Raw genomic sequence first — 24,165 nt, forward strand, 5'->3', positions numbered from 1 at the left:
GTATTACACAGCTTTATTAAAGATAAAAAGCTTAATATCAATATGTAAATATTAAACATTTTATAAAGTAATTGAAAAAATAAAATAAATCAATGAGTTTGTAACATTTATATGAATTTATTCTCAAATTAATAAAATGATAACATTACATAAATAAAATAAGAACCTTCCGTATATAACTGTAAATTCTGAAAATTTAATGTAAGAATGAAAAACCTCAAAAAATGACAAGTGGAAAATTAAAAAATTAAAAAAAAAAAACAAAACAAAAAAAATCATGTGGCAAAATGAAGGAGACATGTGGTAAAAAAACTAGGAAGGATTGTATGCGAAAACATGTCAAAACATACATTTATTTCGATTATTTTTGTTTGATTGTGTTTTTCATGTGGAATTCTATAACTGATTTTTACCCTCTTAATTAATCGTTTTTATCATGAGTAACATCCACGTGGAAGCCATGATTTTTAAGGTTCATTAGAACAACATGAGAAGGAGGTGGAATCCATGGTTTTTTAGGTTTCATAAGAAAAGAATAATGATGTGCGAAGGAGAAGAACCACATGCATGTGATTGAGGCAGAACAATCTAGGGCTTTTTTGTTTTTTCAATTGTAAAGAAAATAAAAGGAATTAGAATATCAATATCTATATGAAGTGGACTACTTATTGCCACATCACTATGCCAACTAAACCTGGTTAACTTGGTAACCGGCTAATTTTAGGTTCAATCACCTAATTAACATGTGAAATGCAACGTAAAGGATCTATTGTGCATAAAAAATACTTGAGTGACTAAATGTGTAAATTCGTTAAACTTTCTTGTGCTACAATGTCAAAAACCCTATTGATGATGTTGAAACATTGTTTGCTTCGTAAATCACATGCAATTGAAAAAATAAGATCCTATGAGATTGATAAGTGAGAAAATACAAAAATAAAAATAAAAAACAATACACACCTTCAATATTTTATCGATTTAACCACTAAACTATTTTGTAGTCACCAAAAAAAACCATAAGGCTAAAATACATAAAACCACAACCATTGAAGTAGCTTGCCTGAATATAACAACAAACTCGTGTTTTAAACTTTAAACCAAAAATGGTTATATCCTTACCTCGAATACCAATGAAAAATCTCTAATCCTATAGAACATGGTAACAAAACCTTAACCAAAAGTACACAAGTATTATGAAAATCAATAAATATATCTCCAATAACCACCAAAACCTACTGTCCTTCTGACTCTTCTTTTGTGAGATCTCGGATCCGGGCCCGCAACTGCTCCTCTCGAGCCTGCTTTGCAGCAATAGCTTCCTCATCAAGAACTTGGATTGGCAGCCATTCTGGCCATCTCAACCAGCTGTCTTTCTTCTCACCACCTACTACTGATTCATACATCTCCTTCAAAACAGGCCTTAACTTGATACCTGCATAATCAACCCCAGTTCCCACAATCGCAATCCCAATCGAGTAACGAATCGCACCCCTAACCCCACCTGCCATCAATAGTTTCACAAGATCTTCTGTTAGTTTTGGTATTTTCAATTGTGAGAATGAGAAGGGCATTCATGTCTTTTACTAACCTTGCAATCTCCCGAGAATAGCACCAGTACCAAATCCAGCAATGGCTGAGTCAAGGAGATCATCAGGCCCTGAATGTCGGCTAGCTTTTACAATCTCCCGACCACCTGTCATCATTCAAGATCATAAGTGTCTATGACTATAAGCTATGATCATGATGTATACAGTTTAGTGGTTTACTCAATAGTTGATACTTGAAGTGGTTTGAGGTGTTGATATAGAAATAAATAGAAAAAGGAGGAGTGAATAGTGAGTGATGGTTTACCACAATAGCAACCGGTGACTATGGCAAGATTAGTGGCATAAGTTGCAGACATGTTTGCAAGGCCGTGAACCTTTCGATGTTTTGATACTGCTCCAATTCCTCCTCCAACGATCCCTAATCAACAAACAAATATTTACAGCACAGTTACAGACTGTACTTTTTGATGTTGTTATTCTATCATGGATTAGAACTAGAATTGGACCAATAATACAAAATTTTCAAGTAAATGAACTCCAAAGACGCATAAATTCGATACATAAACTGGGAACTTTCTATGAATTCATGGTATAAATACAGTAAAAAACGATGAGCATTAACAGTGACACGGCATGAATACATGATATGGAACAGTTTCTCGTCGCCAGTTTGATCAAAACCCTATCTCAAATTTTGAAACTAGAAGTTGAATGACGAAGAGCCAACTCTAAGAACTGTAAATGCAAAATGAAATTCACTATTATGATACCTCGTACCTAGTTTCGGCATCGGAAAAACACTATGAAAACATTATCATATAAAATATAAATAATCAAATACATCTAAAACCTTTGTGTCGATCATTTGCTGCTCATATTCTACAAAAAAAATGGAAATAAAGCAAATAAACTTAGAGAAAAACCTCCGATGAGAGTAGGATACAGTATGCGACTTCTCCAATTAATACCGTCTTCTTCTAGGGTTTTAATTTCATCGGCCGATTCCATTTCTGAGCATACTCGACTCTCAAATCTCAATATCGATCAAAAGGTGCTTCGGGTTTCATGCTCGAATCGGTCTACTAAAGCAGTAAACCGGTTTAATAATCGTACAAGTGGAAAGTAAAGTGGGCCGGTTCAATTCGTTAAATCCTAGCCCACGATATTGCTAGTGTAAAGTGGGCCGGCTCAACTCAAGCAACAATCATTTTTCTTTTTCCTTTTTATAAGAAATTAGCATTTAATAAAGTATTGTAAATGGTTAACACTCTTTATTTTTTTAATAATGATATCTTACGAAGATAAATTTTTAGTTGGTTACATTCTCAATAGCATTAAAAAAAACATGGTTTTTGAATAGAAAAACAAATATCTTTTTAATCATGATAACATTAACCTATGTCATATAGTCGTTGTAATTGAACCGGACTAGGATTCTAGGAATCAAAATGTAAAAAAATAAATAAATAAATAAAAAAAGTGGAAATTAGGCAATTAGCTGAACCTGGCTTTGTCTAAATTGAACTCTGTTACTAGGATAAATGTAAGAATTATCAATGTATTGTGCTTTCATTTAGTCTTATTACATTATTATAATTTTTAATTATGCAATATGATTGTCCAAATTGGAAATCCAGATGTAATGCATTGCTGAGGTGGCGAAAATATTATTCTTTCAATGTTTTGTTAAACTTTTTTTATGAGACACTTATTTCTTATTTTACTATCGAATTTATTCAAATTAAAAGCAAAATACAGTAAATCAAATATCTGTACAAAAGATCACTACTTTCATAAATCAAACATGCTCACAAAATATCATAATTTTTGTTTACATAAGTTAGACATGTCTAAAGAAGATCCATCATTTTATCGAAGTAATGATGATACCCATAAAATGATAGATTTTTCAAAGGACAACGGTATAACAATTAACAAGAAGAAATATATGTATAACGATAGAATAAGAACATCAAAAACTAAATTGCTATATCTTATTAACCAATAAAATCACCAATAATCCCCACATGAGCAACATCCATCTTTAAAATGATGAAACCTACTCGAATCCCTCACCACAATATCCCTCCCAACAATTTTAGAAATAACCTTAATTGCACTATGACAATCCACACAAGCTCTCAAATTCTTCATCACCACAATACGCGACCCTTCGGGTGTACTAATAAGCGCAAACGCAATCGCAAGCCTCTCACTATGATACTTCAAAGATTCCAACTTAACATCCTCATTCACATTTTGAACAATCACACTCGTATCCGCCTTATACCCTTCCTCTTCCATCTTCCTCCCTAAAACATCAATCTTCTCCCAAATTTCACCAATTCGAGGGTGAATTCGGTCATTTGCACTAAAAACATGAACTTCATGGTTAACTTCAACCCAACTATACGCGGGTAACTTCTTAACCCCGCGATTCTTCATTTCCCTTTTCACTTTGCTAACATCTTCCCATTGACCCGCTTCTGCATATATACTAGACATGGTGATATACGCACCCGCATCTCTTAAAACCTCCATGTTGAATAAAGCATCCGCCATCCTTTTAGCAAAATCTTGATTTTTGTAAATCCTACACGCTCTCAACACCGAAGTCAACATGATTTCATCTGGGTCAAACGGCATTTCGTCCATTATTTTCTCGGCTTCATGAAATCGTCCACATCTACACAACAAATCAACTATCGATGCGTAGTGTTCTCTTTTCACAACAATTTGAGTCATGGATTTGAAATAAGAAAGACCTTCATCAACAAGCCCACTATGACTACAACCGGTTAGAACCTCGAGGAAGCTAACCGAATCGGGTTTGACCCCGGAGTTGACCAACTTGTTAAAGGTTTGTATTGTGGCTTCACCATCCCCGATTTGTGCGTAGGCTGTTAGCATGGTGTTCCATGAGACTATATTTCTAAGTGGCATTTCGTCGAACACTTGGATTGCGTCTTTTATGTGTCCGCATTTTGCATACATGTCAAGGAGAGAGCTACCACAGAAGACATTTGAGATGCAACCGGATGTGATCATACAAGAGTGTAATTGTTTACCTAGTGAAAGAGACGTTAGGTTTGAAGAAGCTCTTAACGTGCTTGCGAAAGTTGCTTGGTCGCCATAGACATGGGATTCACGCATCTGTTTGAAAATATCAAGAGCTTCGTTGTAGAATCCTTTCTGAACATATGCTGAGATTATAGCAGTCCATGGAACTGAGTTTTTGTTGAGGAGGGATGAAAAGATGACGTTAGCTTCTTCAAATTTGTTACATCTTGCATACATGTCGACCAATGCATTGCTGACTTGGATATCCGAATTGGCCTCTGTCACTAAAATCTGAGCATGGATTTGTCTCCCCATTTTGAGATTAGTTTCATTTGCTGCTAGGCTTAGCATTGTTGCAAAAGGGAACTGTTTCCGGTCAAAGCTAGTCAACTGTAATTCATGGAAGAGATTAAGTGATTCCTTCAATCTTCCAGCCCATGCAAATCCAGTGATGATCACATTGTAAGAAACACAATCCAACAAAGTCATTTCATCGAACAGTTGTTTCGCATTGTCTATAGAATCATGTTTCGAGTAGAAGTCAAGAAAGGAATTTGACACAAATATGTTCCAAATAAAGTTGGATTTGATTACAAGAGTATGAAATTGAAGCCCTAAAGGAACATCGTTTAGACCCATGGTGGCACATATAACTGCTGCAAAAGTATACTCAGATGGGATCACACCCGAATTTTGCATTTCTATGAAGAGGTTTATCGCTTGGTTGTTCAAGCCTTTATTTGAGTATCCGGTAATCATTGCATTGAATGTCACGGAATCCCTTGTCAGCATCTCTGTGAAAACTTGATTAGCCAACTCAAGGGTGTCAGTTTTGCAGTAAGCATCAAGTAAACTGTTGCAAACCTTAAGGGTGTAATTAAACCCCAGTTTGATAACATGGGAATGCACTTGAGTTATTGTTTTTGTCATCAGGGTCTCGTTGCAACAAGAGAAGAGCGTTGTAAAGGTCACATCGTCGGGAGGTGTTCCCCATCTGCACATTTCAGCATACAGCTTGAAGGCGCCCACAGGTTGATTGTGCTTTGAATAGCCACCAATTAATATCGTCCATGACACCTCGGTTCTAACAGGCATGTCATCAAACAAGGCTCTTGCACGAGCAAGATTGCCTGAGTTGACATAGGCAGAAATCAGAGTGTAAAATGAGTGAGTGTTTCTATGGCGCATTTGATCGAACAGTTGGTGTGCTTGGGCTAGTTGGCCATTGGCCACAAGATCTTTGAGTTGGAAGTTGGAGCGTGATGTGTTTGGGTGGAAGCCTGTTTTGATTCTTGTAGTGTCCATGGTGTTTGTGGTGTAGTGGGAGCATGGAAATGGTAACCATCTTCTTTTCCGATATGCGGTAGTTGTTGTACCCGATCTGCAAAGTCTCATATGAAAGACGATGATCGTATGAAGTTGCTTCGTAAAGAACTAAGGGGGTATTTATTGGCTTTTTGAAAATACGTAAAAAAAAATGTTTGATAAACTTAAAAATACTTATCAAAAGAGTTTATAACAAATTAAATATATTTTTATCTTTTATTATTCTTACCGATCCTTCTATCTATTTAACCGATTACATGTATCACATTAATATATTATAATATTATTAAATGAACATTAAATATTACACATGTAATCATTTAATTGGATAGAAGATTTATAGAAACAAAAAGTATAAGTATATATTTAATTTCTTATTTTTCTTTTAATTTAAAAAAACTGTTTTCGAAAAGTATGTAAAACTTTGGTTTTTGAAACTTTTTACGACTTTTTAGTCAAAATAATTCAAAAATAAGTTTTTAAACCAAATATATTTTTTAACTTATTGAGTTATTGATTTTTTCACCGTAAAAAGTTAATCCAAACATTTTTTAAATTTTTTTTACAACCATTATTAGGAGGTGTTTAGGATTGCTTTTTAATCTAAAAAATTTGATAGAAATATTTTTTTGATTTATAGTTTTTTTCAAAAGAAGCTTTTAAAATGTGTTCGGATAACTTTTGAAGGAGACCAATATTAAAAAAAACAAAAGTCACCCAAAATCATAAATTATTGGCTTCTAAAACAATTTTTTTTTCTTGGCAATAAATCATTCCAAAAAACAGAATTGTCAAACACTTTTTTAGACTTTTATAGCTTTTTAAAAAAGCCAAAAGTCCAAAAAAACCACTTTAAAAAATAATCTCAAACACGCTCTAATTCAATAAGCAATTTTGTCTAAAAAGGCCTTTAAAATTCAAAAAGCACTTGGAAACACCCCTAAAATGTAATCTTTCTTTACAAAGATTTTTCCCCCATTCTGATATTGTCTTTCAGTAATCCAAATAAAAACTATGCCACTGGGATGTAACCTGCCTTTCCGAATCAAAAGAAACATCAATTTTGCTACAATTAATATTAGAACTATTATTCAAAAATTATTATCTGACCCTTGCCTTTATTTTAAATCCAATTCTGACCCTTATATATATAATCATATAATCTTCAATACAATTATAACTACCCGATAACTAAAACTTGTTATTACATCTTAAAATCATATTACTTAGATAATCAGTTTATGTTTATGGGTCACCAAAATAAAAGAAACATCAATATTCATACCACCATCATAACAAGTAACAATACACTCCCTCTATATACAAATAAATGAGCGAGAATTTTCCCACTTCAAACAATGTTATGAATTTTTACATTCCAACATCATTTCCACCAGATAAAGAATAATAATAATTAAAGAATAAATATAAAAGAAATCATCAAGCTACTGATGCATCTGCATCATCAGAACCCGAGAAACCATTTCCTCCTTCCATTGCTTCTGCTTCTGAGTCACTGTTGTTCTGTTGCCGATTCTCAAACTTCATCCTTGAACTCACCCTTCTTTGGCTTTCTGATAAAATCATTGAAAAAATACCTTAAAAAAAATATGCTCATTTTCTGCATCATAAATAATAAATACAAAAAAATATATATATAATTTACTCTTGCTGTTGATTGCAGAGCGAGTCCTTGCCAAGAAGTCGTCCCAACTGAGTTGACTCAGTTCATCCTTTTCTTCAACAGTGAGCTCAAAGTTCGGTTCCCTCCCACACATGAAAGCAGCCCTATATGGACCCGAATTCAAAAATGACAAAATTGCCCTTAACAGGTGTTACTATTTGTGATCCTAGAATCAATGATTACCTGTCATACAAGCGAGCAGCTTCTTCTTGAGAGCTGACTGTGCCTAAATGGATCTGTTTCTTCTCAACTTTAATGGCAGCTTGCCATTTCATGTTTTTGTAATACACCCCTCTCATCACACAAGCTTCTTGATTCTCGAAATGCTTTCTTCTGTGTCTTTTTCGTCTCTTGAACTCTGGGAATATATAACAAAAAAGATTTTGTTACACATGATATGATTATACTATGTGCATTGCATTCAACAAAATAAGAAAAGATGATGTAAATAAGTAAACAAATTAACCTGGATGAGAAACGGGCTGCTTATAAGATGAGCTAGATTCATTCACAATTGAGGATTCAGGTTCTTCGGATTTTGTGTTTTTCTGCTAAACACATGCAGAATGTGAATCTTGTTCAATAACAAGTGGCAAATAAGAAATGGAAAATAAAAATATTCCATCACTCCTCAAAAGGATTCCAATATAAAGATTTAACCATGATTTCCATGCTTACCTCAAGGTCAACCAAAGGTGAAAGATGCATGCCAGCAGATCTTGTGTTTTGCACCCAACATCCAGGAGATTTCCCGTTTCCATATGATGAAAGAAAATCAAGAAAAGGGGTTCTCCCTAAAATTTACCATTCACTATCATCAATAAACAAAAGAACAAACAAGAAAACCGATATATGATGTAACTAAATATCCGGTGTAAGGGTAAAATGGTCATTTAGTGTGTCATTCAGTTCAAAGAAAAATAAAAAACAAACTTTATGTACACCACGCGTTCTACCACTTTATCCATATTGGATTTAATGGGGGGAAACAAGAAACATAACCTTAATCTGGTAAAAGTATATATATGCATATTGCTTTTTTACTTAATCTAGAAAAACCGACTTAATATGGAAACAATGCTTCCCTTATAACTCTTTACAAATTTACCCTCTTTTATTCTTTTTCAGATTTTTTAATTATCATTTATCAACACAGTATTTTTTTTTTTTTAAAAACATGGTCTTACCATAGAGTTTGATGAGTCTTTGTCTACGGATGCTCACCATAGTGTCTTTAGATGATCCTACAATCATCCAAAAAAACAAGAAGATAAGCATATATACACATAATAGATGCACAGGAGTGAATGGCTGTTATCTAATGAAATAAAAAAGACCCATAGAGGAAGAATATTCAAAGTCAACCCAATAATCATCTGATATTTTATGAATGATTTATCCCTAATCAAGATTAAAGAGAAACAAAACCCCCAAAATAATTACAAGATCATAACAGGAAATGTGGCTGAATCTCTACATCTGTTCATAATTATAAGTTTCAAACACCCAAATGGAAAAGAATGGGAGGATTTCTGAACTTGAATGAACCAATAACTAAAGCCAAATACACTATCAAATCCAGATGAGATGTCAATCAGATAAACTAGAAGAGCTACAAGTAAAGAAAAACCCAAATTGTGTTCGAAAAGTAAGTCAACCCTGCCACCAACCTACCACCTTTCATGGAAGAAAGCCGGGGTAATACAAGAAACCAATCTTTTACCCTTTAGTTACCAATAGATCAAGCAAACCCCACATAACAACACGATAAAAAGAAAAAGAACTTCCAAATACATAATCACAGCATCTGTTAACGAATGCATTTAGGATAAAAGAACAATTATGAAGAAACCCTTGCGGCGAATAAGGTAAAACAGAGTTGTATAGGAGCGACAAAAGAAGCCATTGCAGAGTAAAGAGTAAGAGGGTGGGGTGAGTTTTGTTACCTGTGATTGTCAAGGTGACGAAAGGAAAGAAGAAGCGAACAAACCAAAGAGAAAACTGGGTTTTAATGTAATTGGATTACAAAGTTAAGGTGGTGAGGTTGGAGAGAGAAAGTTGAGATATAGGTTTAAATTGACATCCGAAGGGGCCAAGGGGGTGCCCCAAGTTGGCAAACACTTCGGCCATTTTCTTTGCAAACTTTAATGTAGTATCGTTTGTGTCGGTTTTTTATAATAAAATTGTTTTTAATTTACATTTATGTCATTATTTTTTTATAATAAAATTATTTTTATTTTAAATTTATGTTATGTATATTTGATATCTACCCCATTTACCATATAAAAAAAACTCATCTTACTTGATAACCACAATTTTCAAAAATTACAAACACATTTCCATAAATTTGGAAAATATGGTAAAATTTTGAGGGTAATATTTCGGATGTTATACTATACGGTGTGGGCAATAGCAAAGCCCATTATACCTATTTGGCACCTCCACAACATCGGGAACATCATCCCTAACTCCCGTTAAAGTATAAGGCAAGCGTGGTAACGAAGGGAACACCCGTTTTTTCTTTCTTCCTTCCTCTGTGATTCTTCTTTCTTGGCCTCACAATTACGTTAAAGGATTAGAAGACCACCCCAAAAAATGTGATGTAAATAAATAGAAAGAAGATGATGATGTGGTATAGGTATGGGTGTGACCTACACCTAAGAGTCTTACTATTGGAAGAATGCATTTACGAAATATTATATTTTCAAAGTGTTCTGATGAAACCTCATTACAGGTCTACTCACGAAGAAAGAACTAGGTCAAAGCTTCAGCCGAAAAGAACCAATTTAATTCATTCTTAGCTTATTTATTTGACCATTCTCTGGCGGGAAAACAGAAGTAGTGGACAACCAGTTTTTTAGCAACTTTTTAGGATCAGTTAATTAATTGTGTTTAGCTATGAGACTCAGCAGGCCTCGTAATTTGGTTTTCATTCATTCTGTTTTAGATCATCTTCAGACTTAGTTATGTAATTGGAGACTAAGCCCCTCTCGAATTGGGCCCTATCTTTTTAATTCAAGTGCTATTTATCTGCTAATTATTCAGATTTTATCATTGTTTCCATTATCGGGAAACTCGAATGGCACCTAACACCCGGGGTTCGACAAATAAAGGAGATGTCGATCCAATTGCATCTTAATTGGTTGAGATCTCTGCTCGGTTGGAATCCATAGAAACACTCAAAGAAGATATTGCAGCCCTCAAAAATCAAGTCCACACACCACGAGGGAAATCATACAACAGTTCTGGGAAAAACGATGAAAGGGATAGTTCATGGAGATTTCAACATAACATGACTTTTACAAAAATTGATTTTCCAGCTTATAATAGGGGAGATCCACGTGGTTGGGTCTTAAAAGAAGAAAAATATTTTCGTTATTACCAAATTCTAGATGCCGAGAAAGTAGATGTAGCTTCTATGCATCTAGAGGGTGATGCTTTAGATCTCTTCTCATGGCTCTCAGCGGATCAAACCATTACTCAATGGGAAGAATTAGTTCTCGCATTCCAAAAAACTTTGGGCCAGCGGAGTTCCGAATTCCAAATGAATACCTTTGTAGCATCAAACAAACAGGATTTGTTCAAGAATACAGACAAGAACTTGCTAAACGATCTGCTAGGGTTTCTAATTGGCCAGAAAATTGTTTATTGGGAGTTTTCCTAAACGGTCTCAAAGAAGAGCTCAAAGCCGACGTGCGCATTCAAAAACCACGTACTGTATATAATGCATCGAGTTTAGCCCTAGAGTATGAATCTAAAGCGGGTGTTTCCAAACCCAGTAGAGGAACTATATTGAGCCCAAGCCCAAAACCTTTTTCAAATGATACCAAAAGTATCGTTCACCCTAACACGCAAAAACCTATATCCCAACGAACACCCCTTCGAATCTCTGATACTGAAAAACAAAACCAATTTCTTAAAGGAGAGTGTTTGGGGTGTGGGGAAAAATATGGATTGGATCATCGCTGCAATGCTGGCACATTCAAACTATCGGAAGCTTCGAAAGAACAAGATGAACCCATCAATACCAATAAAGAAGAGGAATCAGGTGATCAAGAGGGCTTTGTTGAAATAAGCTTACACGCCATCTTTGGCAAATCACAGATAACCACAATGAAACTTTATGGTATCGTTGGGACGACTGGAGTACTGATCTTGATAGATGGTGGGTCTACCCATAATTTTATATCCAATACTTTGGTTCGTGAATTGAAGATGACCACCAAATTCATTAACCCTTTTGGCGTCCAAATTGGGAATGGAGATATCATCAAATGTAATCAACTATGCAATGATGTTCTGGTGCAATTGCTTGATCTAAAGATTACTCAAGATTTTTACCCATTCTCTATTGGGGGGGGGGGGTCAGATCTTATTCAAGGTGTTCAATGGGTAGCAACTCTCAATACGGTTCAAGCAAACTACAATGAGATGTTCATGATTTTTACTGTGGATGGTAAATAATACAAGTTACAAGGTATTTCTTCTCGTCCTCAAAAATCTGCCTCTTTTCAAGACTTAGCTATCGATACAGACACCGCTCCTGTCATACTGAATAAATTAAGAGGTTTTCAAAGAACTTACTATCAGGCCATACCATTACCCTTATTCTCAAAAAATCTGCCTCTTTTCAAGACTTAGCTATCAAGAGGTTTTCAAAGAACTTACTGCCCTTCCTCCATTCCGTTCAATGTCCATTCTATTCCATTATTACCTAGATCCACCCCACCTAATATCAGGCCATACCATTACCCTTATTCTCAAAAAACTGAAATTTAGAAGCAAGTTGAGCAACTCTTAGCAGCCGGATTCATACAACCTAGCACGAGCCTATTTTCAAGTCCTATTTTGTTGGTTAAGAAAAAAGACAATACATGGTGTATGTTTGTAGATTATCGGGCCCTAAACAAAATTACAATGGTCGATAAGTACCCAGTACCCAATATTGACGAATTATTGGACGAATTGTATGGGACAAAAGTTTTTTCCAAACTTGATTTGAGAGCTGGGTATTACCTAATAAGGGTAAATCCACCCGATGTGGCAAAGACACCATTTAGAACTCATTTGGGGCACTATAAGTTCAATGTTATGCCCTTTGGGCTGACAAATGCTCCCTCGACTTTTCAGCCAGTAATGAATGATCTATTCAGACCATATTTGAGGCGCTTTATATTGGTTTTTTTATGACATACTAATGTATAGTCACAACATGGAGCAACACATTGATCATTTAGAGCAAGCTCTTACACTGCTTTATAACCATAAATTTTTCGCCAAGCTGTCCAAATGTTGCTTCGATCAATCCTAAGTTGTGTTTTTGGGTCATGTCATTACTTCAGCAGGTGTACAGGTGGAACAAGAAAAAATCTCAACGATTCAATCATGGCCTATCTCAACTTCTGTAAAGGAATTCTGGGGATTTTTGGGGCTCACGGGATACCATAGAGGTTTTTTCGTAACTATGGGTTGATAGCTTGTCTACTTACAGCTCTAACTAAGAAAGATGGTTTTTTTTGTCCCCAGATGCCTTGATAGCTTTCCAGAATTTAAAACAAGCTCTCATGTCTACTCCGGTTCTCCGTTTACCTGACTTCTCAAAAGCTTTCACGGTGGAATATGACGCCTCCTTAAACGGGGTGGGGGCTATACTTTCTCAAGAGGATCACCCAGTAGCATATTTCAGTAAGGGTTTCTCACCTGCGAACCGTGTTAAATCTGCTTACGATCGTGAATTACTCGCTTTGGTGTTGGATGTTCAGAAATGGAACCATTACTTGCTAGGTCGCATTTCTTCATTCGCACAGATCATACACTCTAAAGTTTTTGTTAGAACAACGGATTACAACTACCAAGCAAGGAGAACAGAGGAGCTGATGACTTTTCCATTACTCACCGTGCTGGCAAGGAGAACAGAGGAGCTGATGCTTTATCACGTCGACCCCACACAGGTGATTTCTTTACACTATCAGTGCCCTATTGTTCTGAAATGGCTAATATCAAGAATAGTTTACATTCTTGCCATTACACCAGTAACATAATCAACCAACTAGCATCTGATCCGACTTCAGTTCCTAGATTTTCTTTCACTGGTCAACTCCTATTTAAAAAAAAAAAAAAAAAAGTTTGGTGATTCCTGATGTTTTCGATCTCAGACACAAATTATTACATGAGGCTCATGCAACTCCAATGGGTGGTCATGGTGGGTTTTTGAAGACCTTAAAATGTCTATCAGCCCAATATTTTTGGCCCAAAATGAAGCAGGATGTTCGTCTTTTTGTTCAACAATGTGTGACCTGCCAACAGCAAAAGTATGAAACTTTATCTCTTGCAGGGTTGCTCCAGCCCTTACCTGTTCCTACACGTGTTTGGGAAGACATTTCAATGGATTTTATAGTGGATTTGTGAAACATCCCAAAAATACAACCGAAAATATATATATTTTTAAATATTACTAAAATCGTGAAATCAATCATCATATAATAAAACCACGAATCGCATGTCTCAAATGTAAAAGCGAATGTGTCAAATTAACTGATGTCAAAACATATCAAAAACATCCAAATAAAACTCCCAGGATAAACTGAAGTTGTGGTGTGTGCCATGTCATCATCTCGGGCTCTTCCTTTTACTTGCGGAAGTACCTGAAACCAAAAACTGAAACTGTAAGCACAAAGCTTAGTGAGCTCCCCCAAACTACCACATACCATACAATACCATTTAAAGCAACTACTAGGCCTTGCCCACTGCATCGAACCGAAGTCCGGAAACTGCATCGGACCGAAGTCCGGAACTAACCATGGCCTTGCCCTCTGCATCAGACCATAGTCCGGAAACTGACTGAACATAGTATAGCATAATCATAACTACTAGCATAACACATATACTGCATACTGCATTGGACCGAAGTCTGGAACACATAACACAAAGACATGCTTGAATCACAAAGACATCAAGCACACTGAACTACTGCATCGGACCGAAGTCCGGAACTACTGCTAACTAAGCGAGCATGCATTGTGGTCGTAGACCCATTCCTACTAGAAGGAAAACTCACCTCGTAACGTTGGCTGCTGAGATGCTAAATCTGAAACTGTCTGACTGCTGCTCCGGAACTCCCGGGCTACAAATCCCATAAACACTAAATCAAATATTGATAACTAATCTCAAGTTAAAATGACTATTTTACCCCTGGTCAAATTCAACATTCTAGTCAAAGTTAACTTCCTGATCAAAGTCAACTTTCAGTTGACCGAACTCGCCGAGTCCTTCTTAGATACTAACAACGAGTCTAACTTAATTCGACTCGCCGATTTGTATGAATAACTCGTCGAGTCCTCATTCATCATATGAACACATCCAGTCTGTGACTCGCCGAGTTGTATGAACAACTCGTCGAGTCTGTTCTTAAGGCATGAACCGACTCGTCAAGTCCTAAAGACGACTCATCGAGTCTCATGCATGTCATTACTATACAGTCGATTTTAGTTGATTTAAGTGCATCCAATTCATAGATCTGGGCTTCTAGGGATGTTTTTACATGTAAAGTTTTCAACTTTACGTGTATGCACAAAAGAATGGGGCTTAAACACCAAAATCATCCAAAAAATAAGCACTTAGGGTTTGGAACAAGGCTATATTTGTATAAAGGTAGCTACATGGAGCTCAATGACATCCAGATCTATGGTCTCCATCCTAAGGAGAGTTCAATTCTCGAGTTTGAATCATATAAAGTTCCAAGAGAAACATGAATAAGCATAAAAAAGGGTTTAATGGGAGAATAAGCAAGGTGATAACTTTATTACCATAATAAGTAGCAAATGGAAACTAGTTGTTGGATCTCCTTTTTCTTCTATTGGTCTTCTTACCTTCCTTCTCTTCTACAACTTCCAAGCTAGCACAAAACAATCAAGCTCAACAATGGGGACTAGGGTTTACAACAAAATGCTCTAGAGGTGATGGAGGCTGGAATGGGAGGCTATAACAATGTTTAAATAGGGTAAAAACCATGGGGTTTAGGGTTTCATCCAGACTGGCAGACTCGCCAAGTCTGGAAAATGGACTCAACAAGTGAGATATTCATGTCTACTACATAGTGCCTTTAGGTGAATGGACTCTCACCATCAATTGGAGTTAGAGGTCCCACATGATCTTTTTGACGACTTTCTTCGCTAATCTAGGCATTGAAATTGTATTTAGGCAAGAGATCGTCATCCACCATACTCCCATCCGTGAAGACGTAGTTATTCATTTGTAGAATTCTGAAGGCTATAAATAGGATCTGGAAGGCATTGGAAAAACAATAATGTTTTTTTTGTCTCTTGTTTCTATAATCTTTTAGGTAAATGTGAGTCGGAGACTAATCTTTTCATGTGAATGATTATTGAACAAGATATACAAAATCAGTTGCAACATCCGGCTAGTTAAAAATAATATTTAGGCTTGAATCTCTTGTAGGAGGAAGATAGGATGTGTGTGTATGTGTGTGTGTGTCTATATATATATATATATATATATATATATATATATATATATATATATATATATATATATATAGTTACACTCTTTAGATACTATAGAATAGGATTTGATACAACAGAATAATAGATAAATAAAACCAATATATTATCTAATCTATAGTTGAAACTATTGTAGATAACCCTTTTGAAACATCCCAAAAAAATTCTTTTTAAATCATTAAAGAAAACTCATAACTCATCAAACAACATAATAAAATCACATGTCATGTATCTCAAATATTATATCAAGAATAATGTATCAGAATATCAGAGTCTAAAATATCCCAGGCTAAAGATTGTGATGTATCATGCGATCATCCTGAGCCCTTCCCTTTACTAGCAGAAGTACGTGAAACCAAAACTGAAAACTGTAAGCACGAAGCTTAGTGAGCTCCCCTAAACCACCACATACCATACAATAATACATAATAGCATATATTGGGCCTTGCCCACTACATCGGGCCCCGCCCAACATCGGACGAATCCAGTATCGGGCCCCGTCTGACATCAAACCGAAGTCCGGCATCAGGCCCTGCCCAACATCGGATCAAAATTCGGTATCGGGCGTCGACTGACATCGAAGTGAAGTCCGATATACATATATCATAACAACAACACATAACACATAAACAAATAACATATAACATGTAAAGCTTCCTCGGGCTTGCCCCAACATCAGACCGATGTCCGGAACACATACCACATAACATATAAGCTAAATCTTCATCGAGCTTGCCCAGACATCAGACCGAAGTCCGGATCATACAAACAAGTACATGTAAGAATCATAAAGACATCAAACATGCAACTTTCCTTAGGTTGGCCTCGACATCAGACCGGAGTCCGAAACATATAAATTGCATTGGTCTATCCCCGACATCGGACCTAAGTCTTGCATACCCTAACATACATGAACGAGCCGACATTGGTGCCTTCAATCCGCTCCTACTAGAGGAAAACTCACCTCTCAAAATGGATGTTGATCTCGTGCGTGAGGAATCTCTGTTGGCTGCTCCTACAACTCCCTGGCTAACTCTATACAACAATACTTAGTCAGAAAACTAAAAATCCATCTACGGTAAAATGACCATTTAAACCCCGGTCAAAGTCAATGCTCTGGTCAAAGTCAACACTCTGGGTTGACCAACTCACCAATTCAACCTTTCAACTCGTCGAGTTCTATAACTCAGAAATCCTGGAATCGCGACTCAACTTGCCGAGTCATCCTCCAACTCATCGAGTCATACCGTGCTGCTCATAGTCATGATTTAGCGAATCAACTCGTTGAGTCCCTCTACAGACTCGTCGAGTTCTACCATAAATTGGAACGGGACAACGCGACCCGACTCATCGAATTCCCTTATGGACTTGACGAGTCCTCCTGTCTGTTTGGCCATCTTAACAAATTAAGCCCTTGTTCTATAGATCTAAAGCCCATACTTCGATTTTTCACTCGAAATGACCTTTCTAAGGGTAAAGTTTCCAAATTTACTCGTTGATAGCTCTTCTTGAAGGGTTTAGACAAAACCCTAATTCCTTTAGGACATAAATCTTGTCCAAAAATCCCTTGCATCTCAAACCAAAACATGCAAACCTAGATCTAGAGCCTAGGTACCAGTTAACCACGAAAAGTCTCAAGCTTGCTTCCATGCATGGCCTTTTTAAGCTCAAAAAGCCATTATAACGTCCTTGGCACTTGCATGGGGATTATAAGGGCATAAAGTTTGCACCTTTATGTCATCATAGCCCCTCTAGGCACTAGATCCGGAAGAATACCCACCAATATCGGTCCTTTGCCAAAAACTATCAATCTTGGACTAAAAACTAACATAAAATGGAAGTGTATAGATCTAATAAAAGAATGATCAAGCTTGAGGCTTTATTGCCAGAAACTGCAGCTAAAGGGATCTGGAAGGCATTAGAAAATCAATAATGTTATTATGTCTCTTGTTTCTATAATCTTTTAGGTAAAAGTGAGTCGGAGACTAATCTTTTCATGTGAATGATTATTGAACAATATATACAAAATCAGTTGTAACATCCGGTAAAAAATAATATTTAGGCTTGAATCTCCCGTAGGAGGAAGATGGTGTATATATATATATATATATATATATATATATATATATATATAGAGAGAGAGAGAGAGAGAGAAAGAAAGAAAGAGAGAGAGAGAGAGAGAGAGAGAGTTAGGTTCAAATGTTTCTAGCAACTATTGTGTGCCTCTTAGAACCAATCAAAATTCAGAAAATATTAAATAATTAATAAATTGTTTTGGGGGTATAATAGTAATATTTACTTATTTAATTTTAGTAATTATTGAAAACATTTAATACCCCATTTAAATAAAGGAAATCAATTTTAAACCAATGTTTTAAAAACCGGTTTTTTAATTGAACCGGTCGAGTGACGTTTTCCGGTTCAACCGGATGGTCAAACCGGTTCTATATTTTTATATGTTTTTAATTATCCTGCATACATTGATTACAAAAACTTGTCATCTTTTTAGTATTACAAACGTAAATAGAATGCAACATATAAAACAATCATTATAGAAGTCAAAATCAAACAAAGAAGAACAAAACAAACACAAAAATCCAAGAATGTCCGGTTCAACCCGGTCTATTCTGGTTCAATTCATCCGGTTGAACCAGTTTTTTACCAAAACCGGCCGGTTCAATCCGGTCAGGAAATCATTATAAAACCGGTCCAAATCGAACTGCCCTCACCTCCGGTTCCCGATTCGAACCGGTTTTTAAAACACTGTTTTAAACCCTAAAAATCATCGTTCTGTTCAGTACATCATCGATATACCTTTGCCTCCTTTCATCTCCTTAAACTCCCTCATCCCCATGTTCCTCCTGATCACCAAAAAAGAGCCCAACATCAACCGAAATTGTTGCTATCTCCAACCCAACCTCTCTTCTTCCTGCTATTTTTGATGACAAACTAGCCCAATCAGCATCATGTCCAATTGAAGCAACCCCCAATCCTAAGCAGGCCCTGTCAGCACAGTTCACTGAAGAAGAAGGAGCAGTGGCCCTCACCCGTTCTCCTCCCTGCCTTCAATTTATCTGACTCTCAAACAGATCCCAGTCATTTTTTTCCTTTCTTCTCAATCGACCTCAGGTAGTTCTTTTCCTTATCTGAACAGAATTCATTTGAAAAACCACCAAAACTGTCGACACCACCATGGAGGTCGGTGACACATACTGTTCCGGTGAGACGGTCCTTATGTTAGTTGTTGATCTTAAGCAAATATAGACAGTTATTTAATCAGCTATTTTCATTTTTTAGTGTTTAGGATAGCTCCAAAGACTCCCAGTGCAAGACCCATTCTTTTTAATGTAATTTCTAAAATTCAGAAGGTATCTAAATATTGTCCACCAACTGTTAGTTAAAATGATTGAATTAAATATTTCATCCATTCATTTGCACATGATATCCATCGATAAGTATTTATAGCCATTTTGAAATTAGAATATGTATTTTTGTTAATCTGGTCTGGTGTTGGCCTAATGAGGTCTTTATATTTCTCTATTTTGACTTTGTTTCACTACAAGAAAAATACCCTTTTACGACGCGCAAACAACGACACTCATTAATTTATGTTACGTAAGAGAGAGTGACATCAAAAAAGTGTTGTCTCTTCAAAAAATTAAAGGATTCATGTCACGCATTATTGCGTGCCCTTAAATTAGTGTCTAAAAAAAACACGGAAGGCACCTATAATAAAATATGCGTCGTCTAAAGATGTCGCTTTATAAATTTTAATGGAACGCGTGTTCCATCCTGTAGAAAATGAAATCCTAAAAAATTAAAAACCCTGCATCTTTTTCTTTTTTCCCTCCTGCCCTAATTATCGATTGCTCCTTCCTTTCCCTCTTGTCTCTCTCGGTCGCTACCTAGGGTTTTTATTGAAAGCTTGAATCGATCGACTGAGGTAACCAAAGGTCAAGCGAACCGGGAAAGGGTTTTCAGTGAAATCTACTGTTACTCTTTGAAATCGGATCCAATACTACCTTCTCCCCATCCTTCTTGTCTCTATCGGTTGCTACCTAGGGTTTTTCGTGAAAGTTTGAATCGATCGACTAGGGTAACTAAACGTTAAGCGAACCGGGAAAGGGAAGCAATAAATCCAACACTCACTCTCAAATCGATTCTAGTGGACAAGGTTTCAATTTGGGGCTCTCTACAGTCTCATCGATTCTACTTTCATTCAAGCTTACATCGGTTTTTTTGGTATCCAGTAACCGAAGCATACATTCTCATCGATTCCACTTTCTCTCTCTAAACAAAAATATCTCATATTCTCTAAAAGCCCTAAACCAGCCACCGCTGGCTATCACCTCCACCATCGTTGACATCACCTTACTTCCCAGATGGTCTTAGTGTATGCACGGCAAGACTGAACAGAAAATGGGAAAGAAAAAGAAAAAACGAGCAGAAAGAGAGAGAATAGAGTTTAAGGCTGAGGGGAGGATGCATCGGAGTTGTGGTACTGTTCTTAATGTCTTTTCAAAATACAATAACCTTATTATGGGTTGGAGAAAAAGATGACCGTTTCCTCTGTTTTGCAGTTCTAGATGGTATGGGTTCACCCTGATATGGTTTAGAGAAGTGTACAGCCATCTCTGAAGGTCACAATCATCCATACCTTATTTTGAATTTTGCTCTCTCTCTCTTTCTCTCTCTAAAAAGATGATCGTTTCCTCTGTTTTGCAGTTCTAGATGGTATGGGTTCACCCTGATATGGTTTAGAGAAGTGTACAGCCATCTCTGAAGATCACAATCATCCATACCTTATTTTGAATTTTGCTCTCTCTCTCTCTCTCTCTCTCTCTCTCTCTCTTTCTCTCTCTAAACGTTTCCTCTCTTCTTTCTTTCTAAAACCCTAGCATATCATCATTGCAGAGGAATTTGTGTGTTGTTTTCCACCATCTGTGCTGGACCAGACCAGTTTTCACTTGACCAAGCTTTGAATTGGAAAAAAAAGAGCTATGGTACTCATGGTGCATGTGTTCTTGACAAAAGTTGCGAAATTATTAAGGTAAGCCAATTCTCATTGATAAATTCGAGGTAGATGTATGATGAGTACAATAAATGAAATGATAATATGATTATACATGTGTTATAAGTTCGATTTTGAGTAATAGATTGACAAGAGGCGGAATGCAAAACCATGATTTTGACCTAAAATAGTCAAATATGTGAACTGTTCATTAGTACAGATTGGATGGTTAAATTAATCGTCTATGATTATGTATTGACATTGAATGTCCTTTAACTAGGTTGTAGCCTTGGAAAGAATCCAACACAAATGTAGCTATTCCTGCAATGCGTTTTGAAGGTCTAAACCATATTTGGCTTTCTTAGTGAAATATGAACTATAAAATATAAATAAGTTTAATAAGTTGTTTGTTATGCAAACTTTAGAAACTCAATATTTTTGTTTTGTTACTCAAAATCTCAGGAACTGCAAGGAATCATGTTGGTTGTTACACAATTATCCTCTTACTTTTGTCAAAAGGAGGAAGCCAATAGTTCCTCCTCCAGATATGGTACAGAAGGGCTTGAAAATGGAAGTTTCTTATTTTATGAACCCCTTAAGAATTTCGAGGTATGAACCACTGAAAGTTATAAGATATATACTTTTTTTAATTTCATGGGGATTATACTTAATCTGGTAAATCATTTATGAGAGCTTCTTTTTTACTTAATACATAAAAATGAATTAACACTTAAAAAATTGTAATACAAGGCTTTTCCTGTCAATCCTAAATTGTTTTACTAAACATAAAAAGAACGACATTATATAAGTATTTCATTTTGACTAAATTTGGAAAGAACAACTTAATAGAAAGTGAATAACTACTCCTAAATTTTTCGAATTTATACATATAGATGTCCAGAGGTGCAACACATTCAACAAGACATGAGTTAAAGTTTTCTCTTTCGAATTTATACATACAGATTTGATGGCATTTCTACTTTTGGTTTGTATTATAGGTCACTATAACATATTTATTGGTGATCTGAGCCCTGAAATCATTGATGCTATGCTGTTTGCATGGTTCTCTGTTTATGCTAGTTGTTTGTGAGTACATACATCCATACATCTCCTTTAACTCCCGATATAAATCTACGACACACAATCATATTGATGATAATATTATATTATTATAATAATGAACAGGGATACGAGGGTTATGTGGGATCAAAAAACGGGTCGTTCACAAGGTTTTGGGTTTGTTTCCTTTCGATACCAACATGTTTATATTTAAAATTATAAATTCAGAATATTTAGGTTTGTAATCTTATCAGGAAAATGGCTTGGTTATGGGTTTCATATATAGGCTTAGCCCTTAGCAGTTAGCATATAACCTTCACAATGGTAACATGGAATTTGCAGGTGTTGCAAAGGTTATCCTGAAGAAGGGGAAAACACAACTGTTTCGTGATGGAAGCCCAATGGTTGACAAGACACAAATCCAATCTGTTGGGGCTTGTACAAATCGTGCTCTATGTTATGTATGAGGCTCATGCAGCTAGAGGAGGAAGTATCAGGGTATTCTGTCATTACCCGAGTCAAGTTAACAAACTATTTGATGAATTAAGATTTTTTTAATTAATATGGATGGAATGAATGGCACATAGATCCTTCCTGTGCATTGGATGTGGAAAAGCTGCTTGAAACAAGAATAGATGTAGCCATCAGATTACGTAAGAGCTTGGGGCTCCCTTCTACCAATACAAATGCATATCATCTTGTGAATAGTGAAGGAGAGAGGTAGCTATTTCCTATTATTTTGAATATGTTGTTTATATCTATGGCTTAATAATTTATCCAAAGTACAGGTTGTTAGGCCTTATAGTTGATGTGATTGGGGACTTGGTTGTGATTGTGTTGTCAGTTGCATGGGTTGAGAAGTACAAGCAACATATTAAGAAGATGGTGGCTGGCTGTCTACAGATATTTTTTTTATACAGTCAACCAAAAATGGCAAGCCAATCTCAAATTCATCAGTCTTTTTGTTCCAGTAAGGTATTGCTTTGCTTCATACAAAATATATTTCCGTACTTTTTTTTCATTCTTTGGGCTAAATCTATTTCTTTCTTTTACTCATCTTTTCTGCACTGCAGCTATTCGAAAGGATTTCTTTTACTCATCTTTGTAGGTTCACATTTGCATGTCACAAGGAGAAAGTCTTGCATTAAGTATGTTTTATATTATTATCTGAATTTTGAATCCATTGAAGTTGAAATTCTTCATTTGATGTGAGTTTTATGTTAAGCTAAGTGAAATCAGGAAGACCTTAGCACATTGTTCCAAGTTAAATGAAAAAAAATTTATGCAATTAAGTTAAATATAAAAAAAATAAATTTGAAAAACATTGACTGTCATTTTACTTGTTCAATTAAACGAGCAAAAAGCCTGGAGAAAACTTTTTGAGACAAAATTGCAAAAAAAAAAAAAAAAAAAAAAAAAAAAAAAAAAAACAGCTAAACTCAGGGAGCATATATATATATATATATATATATATATATATATATATGTTAAGAGTTACATTTCAGGTGGGGTGGATGGAGACGGCAGAAGAGATTGATGACCTTTTTGTAGAAGATGTTGAGGTATGCAAAACAAAAGAAAAGAAAAGTAATTGAGTTATAATTAGGAAAAAGGAAAGAAGGATAATAATACATATTACATCCATCTTCTATTGTGAATATATGTGTGTGTAAGTTATGGAGAAGAGCATGTATAGGGAGAGGGCATGTGGGTCCCACGGGGAGTGACGTTCCAATAGTGACAAGAGAAGGACATAATGTTCTTGATGTCATATTTACATCCCCTATACCCAAACTTGGTACTCACTCTATTTCTTATCATTATATCAATATCATATTATGTGAATTATGAATGGTGGTTGCAAGTTGTAATTATTGTGGTGGCTGCAACTGATGTGACAGGGTTGGGTTTTCAAATATCAGATGCACCATCTTCATTTTCTGTATGTCCCATTTTTAC

At 35.8% G+C, this 24,165-nt stretch overlaps 3 protein-coding genes across 5 annotated transcripts; all 3 read right to left on the minus strand.

Annotated features, from left to right (window-relative positions):
- Positions 1-1,028: 1,028 nt before the first annotated feature.
- Positions 1,029-2,611, minus strand: LOC145008283 (Mitochondrial import inner membrane translocase subunit Tim17/Tim22/Tim23 family protein). The gene is made up of 4 exons (XM_078966908.1): positions 2,471-2,611; positions 1,852-1,965; positions 1,589-1,693; positions 1,029-1,501 (listed from the first exon to the last, which is right to left on the minus strand). The coding sequence occupies exons 1-4, from the start codon at positions 2,553-2,555 to the stop codon at positions 1,233-1,235; spliced, it is 573 nt and encodes a 190-aa protein (XP_078823034.1). The 5' UTR covers positions 2,556-2,611; the 3' UTR covers positions 1,029-1,232.
- An 872-nt stretch (positions 2,612-3,483) lies between these two features.
- Positions 3,484-6,055, minus strand: LOC145013307 (Pentatricopeptide repeat (PPR) superfamily protein). The gene has a single exon (XM_078972110.1). It carries the CDS (start codon positions 6,000-6,002, stop codon positions 3,558-3,560), a length of 2,445 nt encoding a protein of 814 aa, XP_078828236.1. The 5' UTR covers positions 6,003-6,055; the 3' UTR covers positions 3,484-3,557.
- A 1,139-nt stretch (positions 6,056-7,194) lies between these two features.
- Positions 7,195-9,711, minus strand: LOC145008173 (ethylene-responsive transcription factor-like protein At4g13040). 3 transcript variants are annotated; one of them, XM_078966796.1, is made up of 7 exons: positions 9,564-9,711; positions 8,805-8,861; positions 8,296-8,411; positions 8,084-8,168; positions 7,801-7,975; positions 7,600-7,721; positions 7,195-7,507 (listed from the first exon to the last, which is right to left on the minus strand). In XM_078966796.1, the coding sequence occupies exons 2-7, from the start codon at positions 8,842-8,844 to the stop codon at positions 7,374-7,376; spliced, it is 672 nt and encodes a 223-aa protein (XP_078822922.1). In that variant the 5' UTR covers positions 8,845-8,861; positions 9,564-9,711; the 3' UTR covers positions 7,195-7,373. The 3 variants fall into 3 exon arrangements, with proteins under 3 accessions (XP_078822922.1, XP_078822920.1, XP_078822921.1); XM_078966794.1 differs by lacking the exon at positions 9,564-9,711 and adding an exon at positions 9,292-9,521; XM_078966795.1 differs by lacking the exon at positions 9,564-9,711 and adding an exon at positions 9,292-9,316 and having other exon boundaries at positions 8,084-8,165.
- Positions 9,712-24,165: the final 14,454 nt, after the last annotated feature.

The sequence above is a fragment of the Lactuca saligna genome, chromosome 8 (assembly GCF_052625555.1).
Source record: "Lactuca saligna cultivar CGN05327 chromosome 8, ASM5262555v1, whole genome shotgun sequence".
NCBI classification, from domain to species: domain Eukaryota; kingdom Viridiplantae; phylum Streptophyta; class Magnoliopsida; order Asterales; family Asteraceae; genus Lactuca; species Lactuca saligna.

Coding starts and splice junctions, on each gene's coding strand:
- LOC145008173 (XM_078966794.1), bottom strand. Junction 7,976..8,083: donor GCAGCCCGTTTCTCATCCAG/GTTAATTTGTTT, acceptor ATATATTCCCAG/AGTTCAAGAGACGAAAAAGA. Junction 7,508..7,599: donor CTCTGCAATCAACAGCAAGA/GTAAATTATATA, acceptor TGATTTTATCAG/AAAGCCAAAGAAGGGTGAGT.
- LOC145013307 (XM_078972110.1), bottom strand. CDS start 6,002: ATGAGACTTTGCAGATCGGGTACAACAACTACCGCATATCGGAAAAGA.
- LOC145008283 (XM_078966908.1), bottom strand. CDS start 2,555: ATGGAATCGGCCGATGAAATTAAAACCCTAGAAGAAGACGGTATTAAT. Junction 1,966..2,470: donor GTATCCTACTCTCATCGGAG/GTTTTTCTCTAA, acceptor TTTGTTGATTAG/GGATCGTTGGAGGAGGAATT. Junction 1,502..1,588: donor TATTCTCGGGAGATTGCAAG/GTTAGTAAAAGA, acceptor TATTGATGGCAG/GTGGGGTTAGGGGTGCGATT.